The following is a 23,831-nucleotide window of genomic DNA, read 5'->3' as shown; positions in this document are numbered from 1 at the left end:
AACCAGCTCTATTCTTGTTGGACATTTCAGAACTATCTTCTCTGTGATACATACACACAGGCAAAATTCTGGAAGTACTTCAGATCCTCTAGCCTTCAAGACTGTGTGGTCCTAGCTGGGAACTCTTGGACTTCACAGGTAGAGTTCAGCTGGACCAGACTCCTGGGACTCAGGGAGCTCACACATGGCTTTCTTGGGCCTTCACACTTAGCTGCTGCCCATCTTGCACAAGTGCTGAGGACTCCCTATCAAAACCTACTTCTCCCCTTGCTTTGAGCCCGGTCCACCTTGACCCTCCACAAGTGAAGCCTTATGTCCTTACCCTGCACTCTGCTCCACAGCCTGCTTAACTAAGAACTACGCACTGTTCAATTCCAGTCAGCATCAGCACTGGCGGTCACATCACCATCTATTATGACAGTCCATACAGCGATGAATGACAGTAGACTAAGCACCAGTTTCAAAGTTTACATGTGAAATGTGATGAAGACTCACAAACTGTTCATCCTTAGCCAGATAATCACAACAAACACAGACAAAGGGGGATGAAGAGCTGTGTCACTGAGGCAGCGGCTTTCCAAGCTGTGACCCCAAGTGAATGAAGGCTCACAGAGGACAAGGTTATATTTGGCTTGGGCTGTGTCTCTCTTCCAGAGGCTCAAACTTGGAAACCACATTTCCCAAGCACTACACTTCCCAGGAGCAACAGGCTGCAGCGAGCATGTTAGATTCAGGAAGGCCACAGTCTGTTAGGCACAACACTTGAACCACAACATTAGAGTCTAAAGTGTCTACAGTCCTGAGAGCTCAGCCTTCCACCTAGTGCATATGCACAAAATGTTACCCATCCACCAAGCTGCCAATCCAGGCTGCTTTAGCCCCTGTGAGAGCACAGCATGAGAACAGTCAGTCAGTGCCTCTGCTTTATGAGGAGAGATTAACCAAGCAAAGGCACTGGGCCACAATGAACCAACAGACCCCGCTCTGTGACACATGCTCACGGTTGATTACTTTACCATAACTGGAAGGGTCTGATGCAGACATGGGGGTGTATGCCTATAATCCCAGCTCCTGGGAGGCAAAGCAGGTCATCACACAGCAAGATGTTGCCTCAAAAGTCCAAAACCAAACCAAGGGAGTGTGTGTGTGTGTGTGTATAACACCTCCCTAAACTTGTTTGATGTTAAAAAAAAAAAAAAAAAAAAAAAAAAAAACAACCAACAAAAACCTCCTTAATGTCTATATATACTAAGATATATACTGGCGCTTCTCTATGTATCCCACAAAGCTGTAATACTATCTTTATGTCCTTATCTATACCCTTGCTCTCTTTGGTTTTATATGTATTTTCCAAATCACTGTCTGGATTAGCATCTCTCTAACTCACACAAAGGTCATATCCCATTCACAGTCATGACACAGACGATGTAAATCCCACATCGTCTACAAGTATCAAAAGCAGAAACTGATTGCAGTGGAAATTTTTACTGATAAAAAAGTTCATGAACTTCCCTAACCACGCTCATTCCATTCAAGATATATTCACCAGATGTCTAACTTAAGGTTTAAATAAACAACAAGTCAAGCTGTAGAAGACACGTATAGTAGAGTACAACTCTGTGTCAAGAGCCTTATGTAGGAGCTGTGTTCCAGAGAACAAGCTGACCAACAGCGCCTACTTGCCTAGCATGGAAATTTAAACATGATCAATATCCAGCATATGTAGAAACGACTTGTAACAGATTAAATTATCCCTCAATGTTTCTTAGCAGTCACTGTCATGGAGATAGAATGATGATTCACAGTGCTATCTATCTGCAGGGCCCTAAACCTCCTTAAAATACAATTGTTTCTCCTACTTTTAAGATCTGAAATAAACACACACACACACACACACACGTTCATTTTTGTGAACACAGTCTGCCCATACGACCTCCTGGTGCATATACTATCAGTGTGTGTGTGTTAAAAGCAATCTCGTAGAAGTCACGAGGTGGGAGCTGTACCTTAGTCTCGCGACCCATCATGTATTCAAACAGCACTTTTCGCAAATACTCAAACTCCGTAGGTTCTCCGAAGAGTGAGACCTCAGTGTGGTACAAATTGCCACCTGTCAAAAAAGACAACATCAAATTACAAAAGGAAACCCAAATAGCTAATCACTCAGTAACCAGACACATCAGGAAACAAGGGGCCAGAAAGAGGCTGTGTCCCATCAGCTGCCCTGTGCTGTGCACATGCTCACACTATGGATATCCCAACTACTACAGTAGAAGCAAAAATTAGAACTGTTGTAAAATTTCTATTTCCCGTACACATTCTTCTCCTACAAGAGCACACAACCAGCATACAAGCTCCTTAACTGTGGTATTTCTCTACTAAATAGTACATGGATGACCTGAGATATTCCAGTGGCTAACACGACCATTTTCATGTTATCAAAGATTTAAGACATTTTTAGTTTCTTTTTAAGCATCCCAATATTAAAGTACTTAGTTTCAATCACATTTTCAAAAATGCTTTGAAACACAAATAAGAAACCAAAAGTGTGTAAAGTCGCAGTATCATAGTGATTTTTAAAAGACTTTCATGTGAACTGGGCCCAGTGGCACAGCCTGAAATCCCAGCCATGTGAGACCTCTAGTAGATTATTGAGTATATGAAGCGAGGAAACAGAAAGAGGAGATAAGGTCGATCTTTGGGTCCGGGTATCAAGCAGGGAGGATCTAGCAGGCAGCGGAAACTGGACCAAGCATATTATGTCTCCGTGGCAGGGCATGGAGACCTCTGTGCACAGACGGTTACTCCTAAAGGAGGAACAGCTAGAGGAGGTGACCCGATCTGCTGGGGGTCACCTGGAGACCGGTCCCTTGGGCTCCCAGTGCAGACCATTCTAAAGGAGGCTGCCACTAAGAGCGGTCAGCCTGGACCTCGGAAATGGCCCCTCCTGGATAGGCCTGGAAAGTCCAGAGCCAGAGCAGCAAGGTCTTCAGGCTGCAGCTCGCTCAGCCAAAAGTGCCTTCGGTGCTATGTCCCAGAGGATCCAGGAGTCCTGTCAGTGGCACCAAGTGGCTAATGGAGACACAGGTGCAAGTGAGGAGGAAGCGAGGAGCCCAGAAAGACAGATGGTCGCCACCACCCAGTTTGAGCCAGAAAAAACACTTGGCTATGCAGGGCCAACTGGAATGCTTCAGTGGGGGACACCCTCGCCTCTCTGGGCAGATGGCTCCACAAGCCCATTGTCATCAGCAGCTAAGGAGAGAGGCTGCCCTCCAGAGCCCTCTACAGATCCTCTCTGCTCTCCCAGGGAGTCTGACAGTGACCTAGAGCCTGTGGGAGCTGGAATCCATCTGGACAGTGCCATGAAGGCTGAAGAGAGGGTGACATGACCGTCTCCCTTATCCGTGAATGAGGACAGCAAGTATCCTACAGGAAGCCGGCTCTGTCTAGCCACCAAGCCATCAGGATGTCCATGCCACCCAACCCATGAACTTCCTGGAGGTGGCATTGGGTTTATCAGCATCCCCAGGCCACTGCTAACAAGGACTTGACTAACGTGGGGTCCAGAACCCTTCTACTTCAGCCATATCTGGGCCCACTGGTAACCACTGGCCACAGCCTGAGAGTTATTTTGGAAGACCTTGAAGAGGTGGTGGGAACTGCCCATGTTCCCCCAGGGGACTCTTGGACTCTGGCACACTCACCTGGCTCTCCAGCCTCATAGTTGTCCATCCATATTAGGAATGTACCAGAAGATGGTAGACAGTTCTGAGTCTGGAAACCAGAACCAAGGCCTGGCAGGAGTCATCCCATGAACCCTCGCCCTGTATTCCTAGGGCAGAGATTCAGGAGGACTCGCTTTCACCACTGCTCCTCACCCCCAGGCCCCCACAGGAAGAGAGGAGATATTTGCAGACTCAAAGCTCCACGAGGGGGCACTGTGGTGCAGGGAGGGGAACACTGTTCGAAAGCAGTGTCTTCTCTTTGTAAATTATTTAAGGCATCTGCTATGCTATTCTATTACAAAGATACCAGTGTATCAGTTTCATAGATCACATTGTTTTTCATAATAAAAGCTTGCTTTCTAAAAAAGAAGAAAGAAAGAAAGAAAGAAAGAAAGAAAGAAAGAAAGAAAGAAAGAAAGAGGGCAGATAAGAGTAATAGTAATGGATATGCTAAAAGTATATTGTATGCATAGATGGAAACGTCCTGAAAGCTCATTAATTTGTATAATTAATATATACTAATAAAAAACAAAACAAGGCAAATAATCAGGGTATTTAACAACTTATGGAAAAGAAAATGGCAAGTTAACTTTCGAGGACATGGAAACATAAGGCCGTCCCCCAAGGAAGGAGTGCACGCTGCTAAACCAGGGAGGGACACAACATTCCCTAGTGAGGCTCAACCTACACAGTTAAAATGCTGTACCAAGTGTCTTCAGCCACGATACACGCAGCAGTAGAGAGGCCACTGGGGTGCCCAGGGTCGGGCATTATGGAACAAATACAGAAACATCTAGGTGTACCTTGTGACATGTCAGTTCTCTTCTCAGTCCTATTATTTCCCAGAAAATCTTTCACATGCAGACTATGGAACACGTGTATGAGCATGTACCAGACTAACTGAATAAAATACACAACCTAGATGACTCACACATTAAGCAAAAGAAATGGATCATGTAAATTCCCTAACTTGGTAAATCTAAATACAATGTTTCCAGAAACTTTATAGACAGATGTTAAATAAGAGGGCAGAAGACTGAGTATCACAGCCTCAGAGGGATTCAGCACCATCAAGGTGCTGACTTTATTATTACACAGGCACACCTAGGGCTTAGTGGGAACAGAGATGCTTCACCTCTCACTACAGGAGGTGGGCACTCAGATGGCACTACAGGAGGTGGGTATTCGAATGTTACTCCTTAAAGCAACACCATGGAGGAGAGATGTGTGCACAGCCCATTAGGCTTCTTAGATTCCTTTCATCATTTAAATGTGCTGATACATGCAATGTGTGAAAACAAAGTCTGGCACTGAAACTTAGTGTCGTGTACCTGAGACACATGGCTAAAGACACGGCAGGCATGGACTGACAAGCGCTGTAGGTCTCACTCCCACAGGAAACCTACACAGGCTCGGGGAAGAACAGGCCGAGACGGAAGTTGCCATGGGCTGGGAGGGAAGGTGGGGAGGAGCTGCTCATTTTTCAAAGGAGGCAGATTTCGGCATCATAGTAGAAATCCCTTCAAGACAGATGCTATTACACTGGGGACAGTGATGTAATATATTACTGCAAGTCGGACTGGGTTTAAAGCATTCCCACCATGTGCTTGGCTGGACGAGAACAGAACACACAAACTCATGGACTTGAACATTTGGTCCCCAGCTCTGGAACTTGTTTTGGGAAGAAGTAGGAGATGTGGCCTCACTGGAGGTGGTGTGACACCGTGGAGTGGACTTTGAAATTTCAAAAACCACAGCAAGCCCAGGGTCTCTCTCTACCTCCTGTCTGTGGCTCTAAGTCCTCACCTCCTTCCCCACTGCTGCCTATGCCTGCCTGCTTGTTCCCATGTCCCAGACATGATCATCATACAAAACTGGAAGCAAGTCCAGTTGTCTCTTCACCACAGAACAGTGACTAAGACTCATAGCAATATGTACCAATGAGCTCAACTTGTGCACTAGCAATATGTACCAATGAGCTCAACTTGTGCACTAGCAATATGTACCAATGAGCTCAACTTGTGCACTAGCAATATGTACCAATGAGCTCAACTTGTGCACTAGCAATATGTACCAATGAGCTCAACTTGTGCACTAGCAATATGTACCAATGAGCTCAACTTGTGCAATAGCAATATGTACCAATGAGCTCAACTTGTGCACTAGCAATATGTACCAATGAGCTCAACTTGTGCAATAGCAATATGTACCAATGAGCTCAACTTGTGCACTAGCAATATGTACCAATGAGCTCAACTTGTGCACTAGCAATATGTACCAATGAGCTCAACTTGTGCACTAGCAATATGTACCAATGAGCTCAACTTGTGCACTGTACAAGCATCATGGTGCAGGAAGTATATATAATCTGTACTTGTCAACTACTAACAAAGATACATAATAAAATAAGAGAAGAATATGAATTAGCAAAGAAAAAAGTAAAGCCATTCATAAGCCGGCCAATAAGAGGTGCGTGGTGCACACAGGTGTGTGGCAGAAGTCAGCTCACCTTTGTAAGGTGTCCCCACAGTTGCTGCACATACATTCTTTTCATATCTTTTCAAACGGTCTTCTAAATTATGGACCTAAAAATAATATTCAAGCCATACCATAAAATTAACATGGAAATCACAAGGGATGAAAAGGAAGCTACAGTCACTGCCCTTTCCTACTGCTAGAGGAATATACAGTATATACAGATGATAAAATGAAAAGAAATCGTTTCTTTGGTAGAAACTAAAAGCATACTTAATGAAAGGAAAACTACATAAATTGAATTTTATTAAAATCAAAAACTTGTGTGTGTCAAAAGACTGTATCAAAAATGTGAAAAGACAAATTGTAAAACAGGAGAAATATTTACAAATCACATGTCTGATAAGGAATGTGTGTCTAGACACATAAGTCCTTACATCTCAGCAACAAAAAGAAAACAGAAATCCCAAAACAATCAATGAATACTGCATCACTCCACAGAAGAGAGACAAAGAGCCAACAAGCTGATGAAAAGGTGGTTAGTGCCATTAATCACTAGAAACAAGGTAAACTGACACCATGAAACGATGTGTCCTACCTCCTCACATGGCTACAATCAGAACCTTGTTGATAAGGATGGAAAAAAATGGAGTCCTTATAAACCAGTGATGTGATTCAGCATGGAGCAGTTGTTATGAAAAACAGTGTGGCCATTTCTCAAGAAGTTTTAATACAGAAAGCCACTGTACTCCTTCCCAGATATCTACCTAAAAGAACAGCAAGTGCCCAAACAAAAAGGGACACACAAGGTCAGGTACTGTAGCACGCTCCTTCAATCCCAGCACTCAGACAGGAGGATATCTGTCTGTGCCAGCCTGGTTTACAGAGTGAGCTTCAGGACTGCCAGCACTGCACAGAGAAACCCTGGCTCAAAAGAGAAAACAAGAATGGATACACAAATGCTCCTAACAGCACTACTTGCTACAGACAAAGGTGGAAACAACCCAAATGTGTATAAACTGGCAAATGGCTCTATACCATGAGATAGGATTCATATACTGCTCACAGGAGGAGTTAAGTATGAGGCAGCTGGGAGCGGCAGCCCGTGCCTCTTATCTCAGCCAGGACTACACAGTGAAAGACAGCCAACATGAATGGACAGAGACCATAAGCTGCTTCACTACTGAAGCTACCATCACAGGTTGTGTACTGTATGGTTCCATTCACTGAAATGCGTGCCGCATGCAAATGCACAGCAACAGAAAGCAGAGTGGTGGCTGTCAGAGTCGGGAGGGAGGGAGGGAGACAGCAAGAAGGAATGACAGTTAAGTATAAAGTTGAAACAGATCCAAATAGAAGTGTAAAATGATGAAAACGAATTTACGTTATGTGAACTTTACCACAATAAAAACGATTAATGCAACGTTCCAGTTTGGGCCAGGAGCACTGGCTGCTCTGCTAGAGGACCAGTGTTCAATTCCTAGTGCCCACATGGCAGTTCACACCTGTAACTTGTTTCAAGGGGGTCCATGGCAACAGGTATGCACATTGTGTACAGATATAAGCATGAAAGCAAAATACCTATACAGATAGAATTAACCTTAAAAAAAACAAACCCTAGTGTTCCAGTATAAATACATGCAATTACAAATGTAAGGTCTCATGCATTCGTGAGTTTGGAAATAAAACCTCAGAGCAGCTATGAAGTCGTCATCACACATCAGCCACGTGTGCCTGTACCTGTTCTCGCAACTCCTGCTCCGTCAGCTTGGAGTCGCTGATCAGAGTGGTCTTCTGCGCGAGTTGTGTCTGAAAGAACAGAAGAAGCCAGATGGAAATGAGTGTGCCCCTCAATGCCTGGACCTACTTCTTTCTGTTGCAAAAAAACATTCTTTGTAGAAACAGTATCTACGCTCTAACTTGCTAAATTGGAGAGGGCTGAGGGGAGAGGGGAGGGAGGAGCGGGTGTTCCTAAAATATACTAGGTTCAGTAATCTTCAATGAAAACCTAATCTCACCTGTAGCTCCAAAATTGTTACCTGGAGATTAAAGAAAAGAATATAAGCAATAAAACCCACAGGTAGAGGAAACAATAAAACAGAGCACCATGAAATGGTGAGAAAATGAGAAGCGAGCAGGTCTTAAATAAAGCAACTTCAATTCATTGTTTCTAACCTGGTCTATTTCTGTTACCCAAACTGTCCACATGCAAACATGCATAAACACAGAGGAAAAGACTGGAAGGCTGCGACAGCTCTCACAGTAGCTGTCATGTCAGAAAGGGGGACAGATGCCCAGCACAAGCAGTAATCTCTATCCTTCAGCATTACTGACACAAGAATATGTTTGTCCATCATGCACTTAACTTCGTGGGTATACATGTCCCATCTTTCAAAGTCCTTTAACACATTTCTGAGCACAACCTCTGAGGCCCATGCTAGGCTCTGACTACACAGTATTTCTCATGGAACTCAGCACAGGTACATGTGACTCAAAGCCTTAGAACTTAGAAGGAACACTGCATCAGCTCAATGCCAGCGATTTGGGAGGCGGAGCTGGGAAGACGGCTTGAGCAGAAGCTGACTAAACTCAAGGCTCAAGCCTGGGAAACATGGCAGGACCTGCCATCTCAAGTAAAACGTCTCAAGTAAAACAAAGTCAGCACATTGAGAATGGAGAGACTACGGGAGCGGTTCTGTGTATGGATAGTCTCTTCCTTGAACTCAGAGCATCTGTGTCGGCTTCACAGTGCACCAACACTGTCAGTGAAGATACAGCATCAGTACTCTTGAGGCCAGGGAAGCTCCTGGTACTAAGACATGTGTTTTCATAGGAGCAGCACTTAATAGCAAAGGTGTGCCCTCCCCCACAGCCACACGCTAAGCAGACAGACGGAACTTGTTCACAGCTCTCTGTAATAGGAAAAAGGCCCTTTTCACTTGGTCGCTAGTGAGGGGTGCTGCTCAGATAGGCCTTTTACAGAGGCTTCGTCCCTGCACTCTGGAAAGGAGAGCCACGTAGCTGGCTGTTGGGAAACTGCAGCCCTCAGTGACTGGTAACCTGTAAGAAATCTCAAGGGTAGAGTCACAGTCTGCTAGACTGTCTGTGGAAAGGTCAGGAAGCACTGAGAAACAGCAAAGTTTAGCTTTGAATGTGGAAGCCTGGATTTAAATTCCACTACTGCACTTAACACAAGATCTGAACATTTGGTTTTAATTGCACTGAGTGAAAAAGGAACTTGAGTCCTCAAAGGCCCTTGGGTCAAATGAGCTGAATGTGTGGCAGTGGGCAAGCCAAGCTGAGGAAATGGCCACACTTCCCAGACCCACGAGAAGCAGCTCACACTGTCCTTGGTGCTCTCCTGCTCCAGCCTCTGCTGGTATTTCTTCTGGAGCTCCTCGAGCTGGGTCTGCAGGTCCGTCACTTTGCCAGTCATTTCTTCTTCACGGGCCTTCCGCAGGAAAACAGCAATGTAGCCATGTTAAAAAGCAGGCAGAGGGAGAGTTACACAACAGTCACACATCTGTGTGACACAGAACTCGTCACTATTATCCCTGCCTCCCTGTGAGACATCTGTGTGACACAGAACTCGTCACTACTCTCCCCTGCCTCCCTGTGAGACATCTGTCACTACTCTCCCAGGCCTTCCTGGCCCAATCTAAGGCTGGATCAGCGCTGCTCACTCTTCTTGGAATGCCATGGCTCCCATACACTCCCTCTGTCCATATCAACCAAGGTCAGCAGCTGCTTCCACCATGGTATTATCAGGTCTGATTGTGCACAGATCCTAGGGGTTAAGGTTGGGTGCTGTCTATAGTGGGGTTCCTAAGGATACTCAGGAAATAAGGGAGTATTTTCACACTGGGTAACTCAAGAGTTGGTCCTTGAAGCTTGTCTACTGACCTGCACATTTCATACCCATCCGTCCTCACATCTCAAGTAACATAATACAACTATTTTTCACGTTCCCAAAACATCGCAAAACAAACAAAAAATAGACAAGGCTGAACCAGAAAAGACTTAGATGACTTTTGTCTCCACGGTCCTGCTTAGAAGTCTGACACACAGAACACCTTCTGTTGTGTTCTGAGGGCACTCAGATCTTGCCTCAGTCAGACATCATGCAAGACCTCTGTGCTAACTGATCACGCTGAGTGAGCACCACCTCTAGGCATCACTAAACAGGAGCAGACTGTCAGACGCCTGGGAAGCACCGTTCTCAAAGACAAGCAGAAGGCTAGGCACAAACAGTGTGATGAGCACAGGGCACTTGAAAAGTCCGATTCTTCTCATGAAGCTTTCTGAAGCTACGGGAAACAAAGCAGCAGAGCCCAGTCTGTGGTGCTGGGCATCAGATGTCTTCTCATCGAGGTGCACTGACCTAGCCCCACACACAATACCATTGCCCTGCAATTGAGAGATCACTGTCCAAGGCCTTGGCTGTTTTGAGTCCACCTGCACATCCCTTGGCTACCCAGACTCCATAGCTACTTACTCAGGCACATTCAGACATTCAGCTCGTCACTTCCTTTGATGGATGCAGATTACCAAATAAGCTAAGGCAAGCCTTCTAAGTACTAGAGAAAAATCCCAATATATTGTCCATAACTTAAAAATAGCTCTGGACCTGGAGCCACCAACAAGATACCACCAGGTCCTGTGCAAATCCCTAGTTTATCAAAACAGAAAGAAGAAAAGGAGGAAGAGGGAAGGAGGAGAGAGACAAGCAGAGGTTCTGTCCCCTAAAAACAACAAACAAGAATGAAAGTGACTGCCTGGTGTGGTGGCACACGCCTTTAATCCCAGCACTCGGGAGGCAGAGGCAGGCGGATTTCTGAGTTCGAGGCCAGCCTGGTCTACAAAGTGAGTGCCAGGACAGCCAGGGCTACACAGAGAAACACTGTCTCGAAAAACCAAAAAAAAAAAAAAAAAAAAAAAAAAAAGAATGAAAGTGATTCTCACTATATACAATTCTCAAATACTCAAATGTGTATGTTTGATTCAAGTTTTTCTAAATAAAAATTAAAGTGAAAACCTTTTAAAGATGCAGCACTGAGAGGCCAGGGGCTGACTCAGCAGATGAAGTGCCTGCTACACAACCCTGGCTCACAGGGAAAAGCCAGGTTTGGTGGTACAGGTCCATACCCCAAGTCCTGGTGGGACGATCCTGAGGGTCAATCCATCATGGGAGTTCTAGGTTCAGTGAGTGACTGAGCCACAGGAAGCAAGATTGGGAGCGACTGAGGAAGATGCCTGACATGTGTATGCTGCTGTGTGTCCGTTGCTGTGACAGGGTCACTGTACACACCATGATCATGGCAACTCTTACAAACATCTACTTGGGGCTTGCTTACAGTTTCCGAGGGTTCGTCTGTCTTCATCATGGTGGGAGCATGGCAGCATGTGTGGCCCGGGAGCAGTGACTCAGATCCACCACAGCCTGATCCAAAGGCAACAGGCAGAGATCTAGGACTGGACCTGGCATGGACTTTTGAAACCTCAAAGCTACTCGCAGTGACACACCCTCTCCAATAAAGCCTCTCCTCCTACTAATCCTACTCAAACATCTACCAACTGGACTAGACATTCAAATACGGGAGCCTACAGGGACCATTCTTATTCCAACCAGCACAGCCACACAAGCCGCACAGAGCAGCAGTGGCGAAGGAAGACTCGGAGCAACCGTGAAGAAGAGGCTCCGGCTGAGTTACATGTGCAGACCTCACAGAGAGTGCAGCCTCGCTGGGCACCTTCACTGTCACAGACAGCAGAGGAGATAGGGGACCAGCATATGCCAACACCATGCCGGGGACACACGCACAACTGTCACCCTAACTAAGGGAATGCACTTGTGTGTGAGGGGCCTAAAGACATCTGAAGCAAAAGCACGTTTCCATTCTTCATGTGTGGGAATTGTGAATGGTACCCGAAGGGTGGCCAGCAACCCTGGCATGGAAGCTGGAAGCTGGAGATCAACAGGTCAAAGTCATTTTCACGGTAAGATCACGGCCGGCATGAGCTACATAGGACCATGTCTCAAAAACCCAAACCAACAACAGAAAGAAACATCTATGATCAGGAGGGAACCTGAAACATTTGTGCTTACATTTGTTATTACTACATCTCAGAGTGACTATGAAGGATGGGGAAAGCACAGTATCCCATGGTCAGAGGTAAAGGGAGGAGGGAAGAGGAAGAGAGGAGAAGAGAGTTTTGCTCTGAGTCCTGAAGCCTGGACTGCCCATCATGCTGACTTAAGGGCAAGCACTCCCATTTGATTCGTTAAGCCAGTTGACACATACTATTATTAAATTAAAGCTCCCCTTTCTGAAAATGCAGTTACTAGAAGATGTCCAGTCACTCAGTGCATAAGGCTCAGGAAGGAGCCTGGGAAAGAGTCAGCTCAGTTGGTCCCACACTGCTGTCCCACAGCTCAGCTTGGAGGGCAGCTCCCTTCAGAGTTACCTATCTTCCTGTTCCTCACCCTAGACCCACAGAGGGCCATCACAGTGGCGAACAGTCTACTCCCTTAGCACCCAAATACCCATATAAATATACTCCCTGTACTGCCTAGTTTTGTGTCAACTTGACACAGCTGGAGTTATCACAGAGAAAGGAGCTTCAGATGGGGAAGTGCCTCCATGAGATCCAACTGTAAGGCATTTTCTCAATTAGTGATCAAGGGGAAAGGCCCCTTGTGGATGGGACCATCTCTGGGCTGGTAGTCTTGGGTTCTATAAGAGAGCAGGCTGAGCAAGCCAGGGGAAGCAAGCCAGTAAAGAACATCCCTCCATGGCCTCTGCATCAGCTCCTGCTTTCTGACCTGCTTGAGTTCCAGTCCTGACTTCCTTTGGTGATGAACAGCAGTGTGGAAGTGTAAGCTGAATAAACCCTTTCCTCCCCAACTTGCTTCTTGGTCATGATGTTGGTGCAGGAATAGAAACCCTGACTAAGACACTTCCTTAGCACCCATATACCCATATACATATACTCCCTTAGCACTCATATACCCATATACATATACTCCCTTAGCACTCATATACCCATATACATATACTCCCTTAGCACTCATATACCCATATACATATACTCCCTTAGCACTCATATACCCATATACATATACTCCCTTAGAACCCATATACCCATATACATATACTCCCTTAGAACCCATATACCCATATACATATACTCCCTTAGCACTCATATACCCATATACATATACTCCCTTAGAACCCATATACCCATATACATATACTCCCTTAGCACTCATATACCCATATACATATACTCCCTTAGAACCCATATACCCATATACATATACTCCCTTAGCACTCATATACCCATATACAGAGGAGGAATTGCACAAAAGAGCTACTTCTCTCTCTGAAGCTGCCAGGCTTGAATTTTCTCACACCAAAAAATAGCTGTTACCTTCTTAAAGTTCCTTTCTTGGGTCTTATTTATGAAATGTGAAGGTAATGACGAATCTTTATTCTAGAACTCAATAGTGTTAGGCAAATCATTTAACTATACTAAGGCTGCCTTCCCTTCTGTATAAAAACAAAAGAAAACAAAAGCACAGTAACAAATACCAGAAGACAGAACTAAACTATGTTTATCAGGTGTACTAGATATACTAGATCATAAGACATTCCATAAGGAGTCAAAAAGCGACTGTATTTATTTATATTGAGACAAAGTCTTATGCCCAGGCTGGCCTTGAACTCCTGATGCTCCTAACCCAGCTCCTGAAGTGCCAGGATCATAGGCACCAACACCTCAATGGGATTGTTAAAAATGCATTTATTATCCATGTGTCTACATGAGACCAGATGTACCATGTGCATTGAAATGCCCATGAATTTATGTGTACCATGCATGTGCAGTGCCCATAGGGCACAGAAGAGAACACCGGGTGCTCTGGAACTGGAGTTACAGTTAGCTGTGAGCCACCACATAGGTGCTGGGAACTGAACCTGAATGCTCGCTCTGCAGGAGCAGTCAGAGCCCTTAACCACTGAGCCATTGCTCCAGCTCCCTGGCTGTATTTTTAAAATCTCAGCACAAATATACTCTGAAAGCATAAGAAAATGTGCAATTATTTTAATTTTCTTAATGAGATTTAAACCTTGCACACTGCATGAAGGTGGCATTCCATATCCTGAAATTTCACTCAATTTGATTACATTTAAAACAATGACTGTCACCATCTATCCCTCCTTCACACATGCAGTGCTGACGCAGTTCAAGTATGGCTCTTCTGGAACAACAAGTGTCTCCTGGCGTGTGACTCAGTAAGGTTGTCTTACATAATACGTCAACAGAGAATAAGTGACAGCGCTGTGTCTGAAAACATCCATGGGGTCCAAGTTCTGACCCTCGTTTGTGGTCTATTTTACTCTGCTACTGCAATGCCACTGTATTACATACTCTGAAACAGCATCTACTGAACACAAAACACTCAGCTGATAAATCTCCTTTCCCTATACAGTGCACCCTGGACCATCAAATTCTGCAGTGAGTGGAGAGGAAGGAGGTTGGCTACTGTCCTGGGAAGACTATGGCTAGGCTGAGCCGCCTCAGACACAGGCTGCACTCTTTCCCAGACTTAACCCGAGCACAAAGCCTCACTTTAGCTTCTCTCACAGACATCTCTGCATGTGAGAAGCCAGAACACTCAGCGCTACCGTACAACACTGCGACCCTCCAAAGGAGAAGGAAAGCAAGGTACATCAAGTATCTCCTCGTATCTCCTGGCTGTCCTTCTCAGATCATCCTCTCTCTCCGCGATCTTTCTATGCAACTGCCGTGTCTCTTCTTGGTGGCTTTCCAGAAGTTCGGCTTCCACCTCTTGGGCCTTATCTAATAAAGGACAAGGGACATAAATGAGAAATCATGTTTGTGACTATATGCCAACGGCAATAGGAACTTCTCATTTCAAATTACTGCTGATGAAATGCAGCAGAGCAGGCGTGGGGAGGCGCTGCTTCTCGCCAAAGGCCAGTGAGTGATGGCGAGGCAGGTTAGGGACGTTCAGGAGGACAAGTGCACTTTCTGGACAAGGACCGGTTCCCTGAGTTTAATGACCTACAGCACCTACCACAATGGAAAGGAGACTAAGCCTCAGATGTGGGCTCCCTGTGGGTGGTGTCCCTGCCGAGCTCAAAGCTGTGCTTACCAATGGTCTCCTGGACAGTTCTTTCCAGCTCCTGCTCCCGCTGTGCCAGCTGTGTGTTAAACTCCCGCATCAGCTGCTTCAGTGTGGACGTGTGCTTCAACTCAAGATCCTCTTGCTCCTGTCTGAGAACAAGAGTGGACAGCGGTGACTGCTGCCTCCACAGAGCAGGTTGCAAACAGGGACCAGGCTTCAGAAGAATGGGACTTCACTGCTGGGGAAACCATTCTGAATGTGTGTGTGTGTGTGTGTGTGTGTGTGTGGAGAGAACAGCGCATACAGAGTGAGACTGGTGAACTATGACTACCCTCAGCACTAACCTGGGCTCTGGAGAACTGTTCCTTCCTACTCTAAACTTCTCCCCTAGACCCTCATGCTACAGTCACACGGCTACGACTAAGAGAACAGCAATGAGATCGTTACTGCAGACACGCAGCCAGCAGCTGTGATCTTACCTGCAAGAGGAGCCATGTCCCCTGAACGAACATGGAATGACACCGTATCCAGGCCAAAATGACCATTTCTCCTCAGTACTTAACTTACGAGGCTTATGGAACACTTGGGGCAGGTCAAAGTGTCTATGTGATACACGCACGCACGCACGCACGCACGCACGCACACGGGCACAGCACTTACTTGAGCTTTTCCTCGGCCTCCTGCTCACACTCCCTCTTCAGGATGTCCAGCTCCTGCTGGTGCTCCCTCCGCAGAGCTCGCAGGTCCTTCTGCAGCCTCGCCACCTCCTTGCTCAGCTTCTGCTTTTCCCGCTCTGCCCCTGTTAACTTGGACTCCAGGTCACTGTGCGGGCCATCCATGGTAGTCCCCAAGTTTGACTGGATCACATGTGATTTGGAATTTTCCTCAGGCCTGTCTTCCAACATTTCTACAGATTTATTTTCCCCATCCATTTCTTGCTGTAAAGATTGCAATTTTTCATATTTTAAGGTCAAGTTTTCCACTTCAAGTCTATGGGCGCCCCTCTCTCTTACTAAGTCCGACTCCAGTTCTTTCACCCTTTGCCCCAGGGCCTGGCAGGTGAGCTCCTTTTCCTGGAGGGTTTTCTGGACACTGTCAACCACGCTTGCCCAATTCTGCTTCACCCCTGTGTTGTTACCAGTTTCTTCTCCCATGGGCTGGGACACAATTAAGGAACACTTCATCTTTTCTTCGAGTTCTTCTGGAAGACATCCTATCAAAACGTGATCTTCAAGCTGCCTGGCTCTGGTACAGTCTAACTTTCCAGAGAGCTCCCTGTGCTGAGCCTCAGGCTGCGATGGCCTCGCCTCGCCTTCGCCCTGCTCCAGCCTACACAGCATCTTCTCTTTTTCACTTAAACGTCTTTGCAGCATGCAGAGTCTTTCTTTACACGCCTTCTGTGTGCAGTCCTGGGAATCTGGAGCCTCTTGCTCAGGAGACACTGCCACACTTTGCATAGATCTGGACACTGCTGGCACTTCTGGGTGTGGAGAACTCTCCAGGTTTTTAAGTTTGTCTTCTAGGCTGTGAACTTGCTTTTCTCTTTCTTGTAATTGTGCACTCAGCTCACTCAGTCGGCTCTCTGTGTCCTTCGCATACTGCTGTGTTTTCTCTTCCATCTGAGACAAGAGCTGCTTCCTGATGGCAGCGATCTTCTGCTCGGCCTTCCTCTTCAGCTCCACTTTTGCAGCACTTTCTAACTCAAGTTTGTCTTCTAAAGCTTTCAACTCCCCATCTCTGCTTTTCACAATTGAATTTACATGTTCTAGTTCCTTCTTCACAGCTCCAAGTTCAGCTTCCAGCGAGGACACATGCTCTCGTAGTCTCAGGATCGTCTCTTCAGCCTCCCGAACCTTGTTGTCTTTCTCTTCTCCCAACTCTTCCAAGTGCTGAAGTCTCTGAACCAGCCCACTGTGCTCAGTGTCCCTCTGCTGGGTGTAATTCTTAAGTGTTTCATTTAGGGACTCAACTTCTTTTTTCCTCTGAGTAATGCAGTCTTCTAATTCAACGACCCTTGCTGTCTGAGTCTTTAACGCAGTCTCTAAGTCACACTCCTTTTTCTCCATTTTGCTCTTCCTGTCTTCCATCTCACCTTTTAAACATTCAAACTTTTTATTCTGCCGATCAAGTTCTTCCTTCAGTAAACATATCTGCTCCTCCTTCTCACGAGCGTCCGTGGCTTTTCCGTCTAGCTGTGCCTGCAAGTCTTTAATAGTGCTTTGGTGCTGGGCAAGTCTGGACTGTGCTTTTTTCTTCCACTCTGAGAACTTGTTGGACCAATGATCCACCTGCTCAAGGGCAGACATTTTCTCTTTACTCAGAGCATCGACTTTCAGAGACAGCTCCTGAAGCTGAGCTTGCAGCTGCAGCTCTTGTTCCTCATGCTGCTTGCTCAGGGCAGAGATGGCTTCGGCCTTGTCACTCAGGCTGATGCTGTTCTGCAGCTGAGCACGGAGATCACTTAACTGCTTGCTAAGACTGGCGATCTCAGACTTCTTCTCCGACAGTTCTTCTCTCAGTAGTGTGACGGCATTGATGTTTTCCGCTAACTCCTTCTTCAGCTGTGTGATGCAGGACTCCTTCTCAGAGGCCGCCTGCTGCTGCTGACCGCCTTCTTTCTGTAAGGCTTCTTTTTCTGTGAGAAGACCTTCAATGTCAGCCTTCATGGTCTTAATCTGCTTCTCTCTCTCTTCCAGCTGACTGGTAACCTGCTGAAAAGAGCTCTTTAGTGTGCGCTGCTCCTCTGTCAGCTGGGTAAGTTGTGCTTCTAACTCAGAAACCTGGCCCATTCTCCTGAGCAGCGCCTCCCCAACTGTGGCTGTGTGGCGCTGGCATTGGGACAGCCTAGCGAGAATAGCGTCGGCTTTGTCACGGCTGGTGCACACTAGTTCGTTCGTCTTGGCTTCTAACAGAGCTTTAGTTCTCTCACAGCGACTGTCTAGCTGAGATGCTAGCTCCTCAAGCAAGTTTTTGAGGTTCAAGCTCTTGTCCTCCAGGCTCTTCTTGCTGATCTCATGCAGAGACTTACAGCTCTGGAGCTCCTTCTCCGCAGCCTGCACCTGGCCCGTCAGCTCGGAGACCCTCAGCTGATTCTTGTCTGCCAGCAGTTTCAGCTCAGCCAGCTCTTCTTGAAGGGAAAGCTTTTCACTCAGAGAACAACCCAAATCAGCTTCCAGCTTTTCCACTTGTGACTGCAGCTGAGATTCACGCTCTGAAAGGGCAACGGTGACAGCAGACTTCTGCTCCAGTTGTCCCTGCAGGCCGGCTAGTGCCACGTCCTGCCCGCTGACCGCCTCTTTCAGTCGCGCCACCTCCTTAGTCAGCTCCTCTTTTTCAGACTGGACTACGCGGACCTTCCGCCTCAGCTCTCCCAGCCCCTGCTCCTTCTCCTCCATCTGCTCTGCATGCTTGTCCCGGAGCTCTGCAGCTTGCTGACTCAGTTTCTTTTCCCAGGCCTCTATGACATCATCAAGTTTTCGCTGATGAGCCCCGGTCAGGCTTTCTATCTGCTGCCTCTGGTTCTCCTCCAGTCTCGACACCGTGTCGCTAATTCCAGCTGAGTTAGCCTGTGCCATTTCCAGGATCTGCGCATTGAACTGCTTCTCTTTCTGACTAAGCTCTAGGACAGTATTTTCAAGCTCTTTTTTAAGTTTGGCTTCCTGATCCAACAACTTTTTCTTTGTTTCTTGCATTTCTTTTACTTTCTGCTTAATTTTTTCCATTCTTTTTTCCTGACTTTTAAATTTGGTTTCATATTCCTCACGCAAAATACTAATGCTCTCTTCTTTAGAAGACAATTTCTGTTTGAGGATCTCGATTTCCTTGGCCTGCTCCTCTCGCATCTGTAAAATGACGTTTTCCTTTTCCATCAGGCTTTGCCGAGCCTGCTCCTTCTCCACGGTACTGTTCTTGAGCTGTGAGTCCTGGAGCTGGGCTAGCGACCTGACCTTCTCCTCCAGCTCACTCCTCTGTCTCTCCAGCTGCTGCACTTGAGCTCTCTGAGCGTCTAATTCCACACACACATGCTTTTTGTGTGTTTCCATCTCCACTACCTGCTTGGTAAGAAGGCTCTTCTCTGTTTCCAGGTCTAACACCTTTTGCTGCATTTGGGTCAGCTGCTCCTCATACGCGCCTGCCTGCTCGCGTGCGGTGCTCTGCTCAGAGTGCAGGAGATCCAGCTTGGCGAAGGCCTGCCGCTGCTCCTCCAGCTCGGCCTCTAAAGCCTGCTTCATTTTATCTGCATCACCCCTTAGGACAGAAAGCTCCTCTGCAAGCTGGTCCCGAGCTCTCAGTGCTTCTGACAGCTCAGAAGAGACAGCTTCCAGTTCCATTTGCTTCTTGTCAAGCTTCTCCAAGGTCTTTTCATTCATGTCTTGTATGTGGGCCTGGAAGAGACTCTCCTTCTCCTTCAGTAGGGCATCTTTCTCTTGCTGATACTTCTCTCTGAGCTCCTCCATAGCAGCCTGATGCTGCTGAGAGAGGCTTTGGAGTCTCTCAGTCCACAGGCTGTCCTGCTGCTGCTGGAGGCCCTCCACTTCTGTCCTGTGCTGCTCAGCCAGGGCTGTGAGTTCTTTATTGTGCTTATTCTTCTCAGCTTCCAGATGAACAGCCAGATGCTCTGACTGTGTTTTGCTTTCTTGTAAACTTTTTTCCAAAGAGGTTTCCAATTCAAGAATTCTCTGTTAATGAAAATTGAGTGTATTTTACTAACAGCATACTTGTTTACTAGTGATGATAAAAGATTGCAGGGCCTATCTAAAGGCTGTTCTTTGAATGCCTCACATACCAGACCAAACATAAGAAAAGGGCGACAATCTGCTGTGCTCAGTCACCAAAGCAATCATGAACACACACTCAGCTCTGCACTTCCTCTATTTACCATTCCATAATGATTTCAGCATCTCTATTCAAAAAAATTCTAATGGGATAGTCAAAAAGAAAATAAACCACAAAACAAATGGATCTCCACACTCTATGTTTTTAGGTTTATAATAGTATTTTATTACTTTTATAACAATTTTGAGGGGAAAAAAATCTCAGTTTTCTATCCCCAAAGGCAAATACTTAAAAGCTTTTAAAATTTTATTATTCATATGTGGTGGGGGGGGTGAGGAGGAGGAGGAAGAAGAGGAAAAGGAGGATGAGGAGAAAGAAGAGGAAAAGGAAGAAGAGGAGGAAGGAAGAAGAGGAAGAGGAGGAGGAAGAAGAAGAGGAAGAGGAGAAAGAAGAGGAGGAGGAAGAAGAAGAGGAAGAAGAAGAGGAGGAGGAGGAGGAGGAGAAAGAAGAGGAGGAGGAAGAAGAGAGGAAGAGGAGGAGGAGAAAGAGGAGGAGGAGGAGGAAGAAAAAGAGGAAGAGGAGGAGGGAGAGGAAGAGGAAGAAGAAGAGGAAGAAGAGGAGAAGGAAGAGGAGGAGGGTGCAGCTGAGGCTGCAGAGGGCAGGGAGGCAGGAAGCTGGCTCTCTTCCCACACTGTGGTTGGGGATCAGGTTCAGATGGCCAGGACTGTACAGCAAACACATTATCCTGAGCTGTATCACCAACCTACACAGTTTTGTTTTGTTTTTCCTTAAGGAATATTTTTGACCATATTTAACCAAAGGTTGCTGTTCTCTCACAGAATATTAATTCTTCACTTTGAACAGTGTCAGACTGGAACAGTCCTAAGACACTGACAGGTCCAGCCCCTTAGTGACTGGAGCAATGCACTGCAGAGACAGCAGTGCAGATTCAGCCGCGTCAATGCCATCTCATTGCACCATGTCAGTGTCTGAACTGTCCGTAAAGGAAGAGCAAAGATGAACTTACAACTATACGAAGTGTGACTGTTGGATGGTCTAATAAGACTGACAGATCTAAATACTGTCAGCATGTTCCTATGGCAGATTACACATCTCTAACACTGACAAGAAAAGGGCAGAAAACTACATACACTTACACTATAACAAATACTTCATTCCAGGACTAGAGAAATCTCTTCAGAGACACATGCATCCCTACATACATCCCCAGCTCTGGGGACAGTCTCACAGACACATACACCCTCAGCTCTGGGACAGTCTCACAGACACACACACCCTCAGCTCTGGGGACAGTCTCACAGACACACACATCCTCAGCTCTGGGGACAGTCTCACAGACACACACACCCTCAGCTCTGGGGACAGTCTCACAGACACACACACCCTCAGCTCTGGGACAGTCTCACAGACACATACACCCTCAGCTCTGGGGACAGTCTCACAGACACATACACCCTCAGCTCTGGGGACAGTCTCACAGACACACACACCCTCAGCTCTGGGACAGTCTCACAGACACATACACCCTCAGCTCTGGGGACAGTCTCACAGACACATACACCCTCAGCTCTGGGGACAGTCTCACAGACACACACACCCTCAGCTCTGGGGACAGTCTCACAGACACATACACCCTCAGCTCTGGGACAGTCTCACAGACACACACACCCTCAGCTCTGGGGACAGTCTCACAGACACATACACCCTCAGCTCTGGGGACAGTCTCACAGACACATACACCCTCAGCTCTGGGGACAGTCTCACAGACACACACACCCTCAGCTCTGGGGACAGTCTCACAGACACACATACACCCTCAGCTCTGGGGACAGTCTCACAGACACACACACCCTCAGCTCTGGGACAGTCTCACAGACACATACACCCTCAGCTCTGGGGACAGTCTCACAGACACATACACCCTCAGCTCTGGGGACAGTCTCACAGACACATACACCCTCAGCTCTGGGGACAGTCTCACAGACACACACACCCTCAGCTCTGGGACAGTCTCACAGACACATACACCCTCAGCTCTGGGACAGTCTCACAGACACATACACCCTCAGCTCTGGGGACAGTCTCACAGACACACACACCCTCAGCTCTGGGGACAGTCTCACAGACACACACACCCTCAGCTCTGGGGACAGTCTCACAGACACATACACCCTCAGCTCTGGGGACAGTCTCACAGACACACACACCCTCAGCTCTGGGGACAGTCTCACAGACACATACACCCTCAGCTCTGGGGACAGTCTCACAGACACATACACCCTCAGCTCTGGGGACAGTCTCACAGACACACACACCCTCAGCTCTGGGGACAGTCTCACAGACACATACACCCTCAGCTCTGGGGACAGTCTCACAGACACACACACCCTCAGCTCTGGGGACAGTCTCACAGACACACACACCCTCAGCTCTGGGGACAGTCTCACAGACACACACACCCTCAGCTCTGGGGACAGTCTCACAGACACACATACACCCTCAGCTCTGGGGACAGTCTCACAGACACACACACCCTCAGCTCTGGGACAGTCTCACAGACACATACACCCTCAGCTCTGGGGACAGTCTCACAGACACATACACCCTCAGCTCTGGGGACAGTCTCACAGACACATACACCCTCAGCTCTGGGGACAGTCTCACAGACACACACACCCTCAGCTCTGGGACAGTCTCACAGACACATACACCCTCAGCTCTGGGACAGTCTCACAGACACATACACCCTCAGCTCTGGGGACAGTCTCACAGACACATACACCCTCAGCTCTGGGGACAGTCTCACAGACACACACACCCTCAGCTCTGGGGACAGTCTCACAGACACACACACCCTCAGCTCTGGGGACAGTCTCACAGACACATACACCCTCAGCTCTGGGGACAGTCTCACAGACACACACACCCTCAGCTCTGGGGACAGTCTCACAGACACATACACCCTCAGCTCTGGGGACAGTCTCACAGACACATACACCCTCAGCTCTGGGGACAGTCTCACAGACACACACACCCTCAGCTCTGGGGACAGTCTCACAGACACATACACCCTCAGCTCTGGGGACAGTCTCACAGACACACACACCCTCAGCTCTGGGGACAGTCTCACAGACACACACACCCTCAGCTCTGGGGACAGTCTCACAGACACACACACCCTCAGCTCTGGGGACAGTCTCACAGACACATACACCCTCAGCTCTGGGGACAGTCTCACAGACACACACACCCTCAGCTCTGGGGACAGTCTCACAGACACACACACCCTCAGCTCTGGGGACAGTCTCACAGACACATACACCCTCAGCTCTGGGGACAGTCTCACAGACACACACACCCTCAGCTCTGGGGACAGTCTCACAGACACACACACCCTCAGCTCTGGGGACAGTCTCACAGACACACACACCCTCAGCTCTGGGGACAGTCTCACAGACACACACACCCTCAGCTCTGGGGACAGTCTCACAGACACATACACCCTCAGCTCTGGGGACAGTCTCACAGACACATACACCCTCAGCTCTGGGGACAGTCTCACAGACACACACACCCTCAGCTCTGGGGACAGTCTCACAGACACACACACCCTCAGCTCTGGGGACAGTCTCACAGACACACACATCCCCAGCTCTGGGGACAGTCTCACAGACACATACACC

At 47.4% G+C, this 23,831-nt stretch overlaps 1 protein-coding gene and 1 pseudogene across 13 annotated transcripts in view; one reads left to right on the top strand and one right to left on the bottom strand.

The window, feature by feature from the left end:
- The window catches only part of Golga4 (golgin A4), an 83,713-nt gene that overhangs the window by 7,509 nt on the left and 52,373 nt on the right, over nt 1–23,831 (bottom strand). For all 13 annotated transcript variants that reach the window (XM_085828163.1, XM_085828166.1, XM_085828164.1 and 10 more), the window contains 8 exons: nt 16,012–20,030; nt 15,379–15,500; nt 14,932–15,062; nt 9,544–9,651; nt 8,219–8,239; nt 7,941–8,009; nt 6,235–6,310; nt 2,007–2,110 (listed from right to left, as the gene is read on the bottom strand). In XM_085828163.1, the coding sequence (XP_085684289.1) occupies nt 2,007–2,110; nt 6,235–6,310; nt 7,941–8,009; nt 8,219–8,239; nt 9,544–9,651; nt 14,932–15,062; nt 15,379–15,500; nt 16,012–20,030 (4,650 nt within the window). The remainder of the gene's footprint in view (nt 1–2,006; nt 2,111–6,234; nt 6,311–7,940; nt 8,010–8,218; nt 8,240–9,543; nt 9,652–14,931; nt 15,063–15,378; nt 15,501–16,011; nt 20,031–23,831) is intronic.
- On the top strand, nt 2,760–3,412 carry LOC110301049 (protein PIMREG pseudogene; annotated as a pseudogene).

The sequence above is a fragment of the Mus caroli genome, unplaced genomic scaffold (assembly GCF_978045245.1).
Source record: "Mus caroli unplaced genomic scaffold, Mus_caroli_1 scaffold_11, whole genome shotgun sequence".
Taxonomy (NCBI): Eukaryota; Metazoa; Chordata; class Mammalia; order Rodentia; family Muridae; genus Mus; species Mus caroli.
Note: the sequence above shows the minus strand (reverse complement) of the source record. Positions and strands in the feature narration are given on the sequence as shown.